The 8,177-nt window shown below is 42.1% G+C and overlaps 1 protein-coding gene across 2 annotated transcripts; it reads right to left on the minus strand.

Moving 5' to 3' along the window:
• Window positions 1-362: 362 nt before the first annotated feature.
• Window positions 363-4,368, minus strand: LOC109733366 (probable polygalacturonase). 2 transcript variants are annotated; one of them, XM_020292574.4, is made up of 6 exons: window positions 4,089-4,368; window positions 3,402-3,725; window positions 2,484-2,604; window positions 2,218-2,392; window positions 2,053-2,123; window positions 363-1,497 (listed from the first exon to the last, which is right to left on the minus strand). In XM_020292574.4, exons 1-6 carry the CDS (start codon window positions 4,098-4,100, stop codon window positions 827-829), a joined length of 1,374 nt encoding a protein of 457 aa, XP_020148163.1. In that variant the 5' UTR covers window positions 4,101-4,368; the 3' UTR covers window positions 363-826. The 2 variants fall into 2 exon arrangements, with proteins under 2 accessions (XP_020148163.1, XP_020148164.1); XM_020292575.4 differs by having other exon boundaries at window positions 3,402-3,713; window positions 4,089-4,351.
• Window positions 4,369-8,177: the final 3,809 nt, after the last annotated feature.

Consider the following 8,177-nt stretch of genomic DNA (forward strand, 5'->3'; position numbering starts at 1 on the left):
GTAGACGAAGAGTAATCTTGTGCTACTTTTTGTGAATGCCTAAGCACTCTGGCGATGACAATATACAACACCTATTGCGTCCATGCAGAGAATAATGAAGCCCCAACAGGCTTATTTTTCTTCTTGACATCAAGAGATTCCTCCAAAAGCGTACATGAAAAGGCCAGCATGACCAGCTCAACATCAACATCTGAACATGTATTTATCAGCTGTTCAGCAACAGGTGGCAGTTGAAGATTGCACAGTTGGCAACCTAACATGACCCCATTGGAGTACAGCATGGCAGCAAGAACAAGCTAATCATAATGAATGAGCCCGGGAGAGGACAAATGGAGCCATCAACATCAAATTAACAACTCATCTGACAGCAAATTATTTAACCAGGGAGACATCTAGCTCTACATTCATAGCCAGGCTGCCAAACTCCAAGAAAACATGTGATGTTGTTTAGTGGATTTACTGATTCTCACTTGGAGATAGAATATACAGAGGTAATTTAACCACGGTTGGATAATTTATAACCAAATGACAACTATTGTGCACACAAGCCCTACCAAAAAAATTTCTTACAGATTGAATGAAGAAATGTAGCTGTACAAGCAAGCACATAGCTGTCCACAACCCCACTTGATTCTTCCTCATGATCATTATGCATCTTGTGGTCTGAGCATAGGCCCCATAAGAGAGTACCCTGATATGATTCTTCTTGACGCATTTATTGGGGAAAAAATAGAAAAAAGATGGTGGTGGAGGCTTAATGTTTCTGAATTGTACAAGGACTGGGACAAGAAAAGCGAAGGATGAACACAAGATTATATATATGTGACTATGCCACAGCAAGGGCACTGTAACTAGGAAGGGAGAAGCAAATTGAAGAATTTGAGGATGATGTATACAGTTCCGAGCAAGGCTCAGGGAAGACCGATTCCGAGTATCCAGAAACATTGGAACAAGACCAGGGAGTAGAATAGGCTGAATCAGTTATCGAGAAACTGAGATTGGAAAGGCAGATCGCAGTAAATGGATCACCGTCAATTCCTGATAAAACTCCTGCAACCGAGATGTTTGTTCCCACCATATTCTTTAGGGTGATTTGATCAATCACCGGGAGCTCAGATGGATCAAAATCATCATCTGGATGGCTTGATAAATTACCTATGAATTCAATGGCCACACGGATACCATCCATTTCTACATCTGAGATGACCACTTCCTTTATGTAACCTCCACGGCCAGGGGTGGTCTTGAAAGAGAACCCTTTATCAGAACCATGTATCGTTAGGTGATCAGCATGAATACCTGAGATCCCACCGGACATCTCACTGCCAAATGCAAGTGCAGCACCAGATGACGCTTGAAGATCCACTCTGCTGATATGAATGTCTGAGGTTGGCCTTCCGATAGAAATGCCGTACTTGTCCCACCCACTTTTCACTGAGATGGCTTCATGACTGACACTAATGGTGCTGTCTTCGATGCACACATTCAAACATGAATCTGGATAAGGAATGCTCCATTAGTAAAAGAAGTAAAAGTTGCTTCTCATGGTTATGGAGTGGAGACAGAATGATGCAGTTGAAATAGTAAGTAAAACTCCTTGTCATGTCTATCGAAATCTACATACGGAAAAAAAGTTGGAAGACAACAGTTCAACACCACTTAAAGTTAGCTAAAACAATGGTTTGAAATCCATAGCATGTTGCATAGGGCCTTTTAAGTATACTCATGTTTCTTAATACAATGATTCGAGTTAACTAGCTTTTTATTGCACATGGCAACCACAAATACCACAGAAAGAAAAAGGTGTGTCAGTTGAGTTCCCTCGAAAAACTTCTAGTAGTTCACCTGTTGTGTCAGCATTAGTCTCCTAAATATTAGTGTGAAATAACAACTCAAAATAAATTCAAATGGATTTGCTATCTTAAAATTATGGCTTGGCTCATTTGTGAACCCTAATCTTAAAATAGTAGTACTACTGTGCAAAATACATATGATTAATCACCAAACAATGTGTGAAGATGAGATGGTACTCCACACTAGAAGCAATCATACCTGGAACTATGCCATCAGTGAGTGGAGCATCCAACAAAGTCTTAATTGTGACGTTATGAACCTTTACATTGCTGGAAAACAAACAAAACAGTAAGAATTAGTATATGCTCAAATAACACTCACGAAATCACACCTCGTGCATGAAGCTCATTAATGCTAATGCACCTGCAATACACTGGATGTATGCTCCAGGCTGGTGAGTTCAAAAATGTCAAGTTTGAGATCACAATTTCTTCAGAATACAGAAACTCCACGAGATGAGGGCGGCTATGATTTAGTTCATGAGAGCGAAGCCAATCCCACCATACTGATCCCTGGCCATCGATAAGTCCATTATTCCCTGCGACAAGTGGACCAAGCACGCAACAGTTGTCAAAACTGGAAAAACAAATGTGACATAGTCAAGTGCGTACATATAACAAGAAAATTACCAGTAATAACAACATCCGTTAAATTGTATCCATTTATTAAGCTACGATGTCTAGGACCTGGAAGGTCTAGTCCCTGGCCATAAGATGGCAAAGGTTCCACAATTGGCCATTGCGATGACTCCTATAGTGAGGGGACAAATAGATGAATATGGTTAGTACTAAAAAGGTGGAGAAATATTCAAGTATGAAGAACAAATTGTTTTCGACGACTCAAAACACATATAATTAAGTACAGCTATAAATGTTTGTCTTCCTTCGAATTACATACAAGAAATAAAAATAGTCGCGTGGCACACAAGGAATTTATATATAACCGACAAGCAATCGCAATCTTTGCAGGAGCATCAGAGCAGCATGCCCATGCTCTGTTCATGCATAATTAAAGAGAGCAGCTTGACTTCAAAACAATGCAAAAGAAAATTGTCTCTTATTAGCCACAGCCCTCACATCAAACAGGTAAGTTTCACCTTCCAAACACTCGCTGTCTATGGTAAAGCAGAAGCAAACAACTAAAAATACCAGCCAACTTGAACCCTGCTGATCGGGTATCTGCATAGGATTTCCTCTGCCGTCTAGCGCGCCAACAAAGAGCACAATCAAACTACATTGGCGTTTCCTGGATAAATCCATGACCTATGACCTCACATTGCACATGACAAAATCAATACTTCATCAGGTATATCCACCAATCATGTCCAAAGAAACTAAGATGAACTGATTGGAGATGCCTATCCTAATCACTAGCAATTCAATGCAAATGCAGCTGAAAAGGATATGTATCCTCAGATTCATGCAACCATAGCCCTCATCTAACACACTCCTTCTCCAAAATTCAATGCAAAGCAGAATCTGTAACTACCATCATAACAATTCAATGAAAAAAACAATAACTGCAACCCAAATTAAAGCCATCGTTACCTCCGCGCCGATGATGATGGCATCTTTCTCGAGGAAGAGGGTGAGGTGGCTGGTGAGGTTGAAGCTGCCGGTGAGCCATCGACCCTTGGGGACGTACAGCTGCGCACCGCCCTTGTCGGCGAAGGACCGGGCGTAGAAGACGGCGTTTTGGAAGGGCAGGGTGTTCAGGGTCCTACCATCCCCTACGGCGCCGAACTCGGTAATGGTGACGCTGTGCGGCCGCGACTCCGGGGGCACCTGCTCCCCCCATTGCCGCCGCACATGGCCGTGGACTGAGCCGAGAACGACGGCCAGGACCCATGACAGGACCACCTGAAGACGCCACTGCCATGAACACAGCAAGCAATTAGCATTCCTTACACATCAAAACATCGCTCTTCCAGATCAGTGCTCCAAACTCTGTTCCGAGAACACACACATACTCGCGAGACACATCAAGAAGCACGAGAAATCGCGTCTTTGCTCGGAAGACCTCAGGGGAACGATCAGGAAGCGAGGAAAGGATACGCCATTCCCCAGGCAGAGATCCGAGACTGGGAACGGATCACACGGGAGACACACAAATCAAGCACCAAAACGAGAATCCAAGAGCGACACATCACGGAGCAGCAAGGAAAGAGCAACACGGACAGGAAGAATCCAGCACTCGAGCGAACGATCGAAAATCACGGGAGAAAACGTACTTACTAGCCTCTTCATTAGTGCCACCTCCGCCCCTCTTCCGCCGCGAGAGAGGGGGAGACGAAGCAACGGCAGCGGAATCCAAAGCAGCGGCGAGGAACAGCGGCGGCGGATGCAGTCAACAAGGTAGCCTGAAGAATAAAGCGTTTCCCGGCTAAAAATCGTTGGGATTCAGGAGAGCGGCGGCGGCGGCCAAGGGGGAGGAGTCCGGCTGCTGCTGCTGCAGCAGGACAGGAGAAGCGAAGGAGGGGAGGAGGTTTTGCTAGTACCACTAGCAAAGCACCTTGGGCTTCTTCTTTTTTTTCTGGCCAAGTCTTTGTATCTCCTCTGATTTTTTGGTATATAATATATTACTGTATTATTATTATTATTATTATTATTATTATGAGAAACTTTCAATATATTATGCATGCAGTATAGAGAATATTAGACAACTATATCCGTGGACCAACTAGCGACGGCTACAAACACTAGAGCGAACCAAAGACGATGAAAAGCGTAGATCGGAACGATCAAACCTCTAGACACATGACCGAAGACGAGATCCAAACACATCAACCAAAGGCCTTATACTTAGCCAAACTGCAGTACGCTGCTGCTCACTACCATATGATGCCATAAAAGGGGTGGCATTATTTTAACTACGACGGACATGAATAATACAACATTCTTTATCCTCCCGCTTCCGCTTGATCTCCTGACCCAAGAAAGAATTTCTTGATCTATAAGGTTCTTTATTGCTTAGCGAGTATAGCCTCGTCGGATAAAAAAAGTATATGGCCCCCAAACAATCAGATTCAAGAGATAACTTCATTGCAAGGATAGCGACACGTTTTTAGATATTGCAAGAAAGAAGGTGCCTACATGAAGTGAAAATTATTTCACCATTCGAGCTTCTCAAAACCATTCTGGTTGCTGCAGATCCATCCACCGACTTAGGGGGTGTTTGGTTGGGCTTTTATTTGGCCTTTTTACTTTGGCTTATAAGCCAAAAAAACACCTAGGCTTATATTTTTCTCGAAAGCACCTTATAAGCCAAAAAAAGCCAAAGTAAAAAAAGGCAAGTAAAATCCCACCAAACACCCTCATAAAAGGAGCCATCCGTGTTCAACTTTACATAATTGTGCTGGGAAGGAAACCAAAGCAAAGCCTGGGTATTTTTTCGAACGGGGAGGATCGATATGTGAAGGTCATCATCCGAGAGCATAACTTTACCCTTCACTAGGTCATATCATGGCGCCTGCGAGATGTGTCAAATGGAAGCTACATAGGTACACATAAACCTTTGTGAGACATCCAATGGAGGTGCGGGTTTCGCATGAACTACTTCATTCTGAAGTGTACCAAATGTGCCACAACAACATAAATAGCGTCAGTCATTGAGCCTCTCAGTTCACACATAATATGAAGGATACAATTTGTGCTAGTGTTTTTTATCCATGCCACATTAGAAAGAGACCAGCATTTAGCCATAGCCTTTCACAACGAAACAAAAGGCAACAACATAGGGCATGAAAGAATTTTCGTGTTCGCCATCACAAATAGGGAAGGAGGCCAGAAGCTCCATATTTCTAGAGTGCTTCAAAAAATGAGTTGGAAGAGAGTTTGTTGCCAGCTGCCAAATAAAGATATTTACCTTTGGAGGTGCGACACCTCCCCAAGAAAACTTCCATCAAGGACGATCCCCATTTGGTGATGAACTACAAGAGTGTTGTTCCACTTAATTCTGCTCCTTGAGAACCATCCGATAAGCACTACGGATGGTAAATTTTCCAGACTTCTCCCCAACTCACGCTAGCTAGGAAGGGTCTGTTTGGTTGGAGACTAGTGTGGCCAAGCCAAAGTGTGGCTAGCCACACAAGTATGGCAAACCACACAAGTGTGGCTGAGAAATTGGACGCCAAACTTTGGCAAAAGTTGGCAAAAAAATTGTCTCTATGACAAGTGGGCCATAGTGGCAATAAAGTGTGGCAAGCCAAAGTGTGGCAAAAACCAAACACATGCCAACTAAACTATGGCTGCCAAATTTTGGCTTGCCAAACTGTGGCTGGGAACCAAACAGCCCCGAAATCATCCTAGTTTTGAGAGCACGGTCGGGTCTTCAAGATCTCACGAGCTTCCAAAGAAATATATTGACGTACTAAATTTTCATCCCATGCACCATTCACATCCATAAGTCCAATGACCCATGACAACCGACATCTTCCTTTTGGGAAGACAACCTTGCAAGAATGATTACGAGGAATCCAGTTGTCTCTCCAATTTTAACCTTTGTACCATTGTTGATGCTCCAAATTAAACCCTTTTTCAACAAGTCCAAACCTGAGAGATACCCTGTCATGAAGAAGATGGATTCCCCGTAAAAACCGTATCCTCAAGGTTTCCATTGGGATAATATTTTGCATGTGGTACTCTGGCACATAAACAATCCTAGAACATCAGCAATCTCCATGCAAGACAAGCTAGTAAAGCTTGATTAAAATGCCTAAATTCTTGGAAGCCGATCGCCCATGACTCTTTGGTTTCAACAAATGGTCCCAGGATTTCCATTGAGCCTCTTACCTTTTTTTAGATGCCCACCAATAATTCCTAATCATCTCATTTAGGTTATCACATAAACCCAGCGGCAATTTGAACACATTCATGATGTACATCGGAATTGACTAAGCAAAAGACTTTATTAACACTTCTTTACTACCTTGAGACAAACTACCCCATAACAACATTCTTTTAGTGAATTTCTCTTGAAAGTTTGGGAACTTCCCTTTCAACGTACGCTGTCAGGTGTTGGTAGCCCCAAATATCTTTCCTCAAACCCAACATTCTCAACATGCAATATTTACATCAACCTGTTGATTGGAAGGGAATGTCAAACAAAATAAAAGTGAGCATCTGCTAGAATTTAACATTGCCCAGTAGTAGCAGATGTGTAGTTGTTTAAAATACTTGTAACTTCTATTGCTTGGTCATGGTTTGCTTTGAAGAAAAGTAATATGTCATCTGCGAAAAGGAGACAGATATTGTTGTGAGACATAGTAGAAAACAAAAAATAAAATTGGTCTATGGTCAACATCCCAGGATCACTATGAAGATGCATACAAGGTTAGATCAGATCGTTACCAACTTCGAGTTGCAGCGGAAAAAGAGTTGGTGTAGATCGTTCTTGAATCCCTCGATCTGTCCCACGAATCATCCCTCGAACAAAAGATCGAAAGAACAATCTCTCTAAGTATTGCACGGATACAAGCTTGATGATCCGGCAGCGTTTCGCCATCCAAAGCTTTGCGTCGCCGAAGACCTAGAGGAGGGAGAAGAGAAACTCACGGGGCTTCTCTATCATGAGGAACTAGAGAGGACTAGAGAGGGGGTGCCCAGATCAATGGGACTTGTGTGTCTCAAGGGGGCGCCCCCTCATGTCTATATAGGTGTAGGGGAGAGGGGTGGGCGACTTGGGGAGGGCTCCCCTCCTTGGCTCGTCGGCCAAGGAAGGAGGAGTCCCCCTCCAACTTCATCCTGGCAGATCCTATATGACACCCGTGTGTGTCCGTTCATCGCTGATTCGCTGAAGCGAAGCGAGCGAACGAGGCACACTGGTCGCCCCACTTCGAGCAAGAACCTGGTTTTGGGGACCTTCTAGTAGGTTCCCTGAACCTTTTTTTCTTTTTCTAGTTTTTCGTTTTTTTCTTGTTTTCGTTTTTTTACTTTTTGTTTCTTTTTTTCTGTTTCTATTCTTTCATTTTATCTTTTTCGTTTTTATTTTTATACTTTGTTTTCAAGAAAATGTTTGAAATTCTAAATTTTGTTCATGATTTCAAAAATTGTTCATGGATTTCAAAAAAAAATCACTTTTAGAAAACAATTGTTCATAATTTTAAAATTGTTCAGCGTATATCACAAAATATGCAATATGTATTTAATATTTGTTTAATGTATATAACAAAATTGTTCAATGTGTAGTTAAAAATTGTTCAACGTATATTACAAAAATGATCAATGTATATTTAAAATTAGTTCATCATAATCACAAAAATGTACACTATGTAGTTAAAATTGTTTGGCGTATTTTTACAAAAAATTCAATGTATTTTTGCAAAT

The sequence above is a fragment of the Aegilops tauschii genome, chromosome 4 (assembly GCF_002575655.3).
Source record: "Aegilops tauschii subsp. strangulata cultivar AL8/78 chromosome 4, Aet v6.0, whole genome shotgun sequence".
Classification (NCBI taxonomy): Eukaryota; Viridiplantae; Streptophyta; class Magnoliopsida; order Poales; family Poaceae; genus Aegilops; species Aegilops tauschii.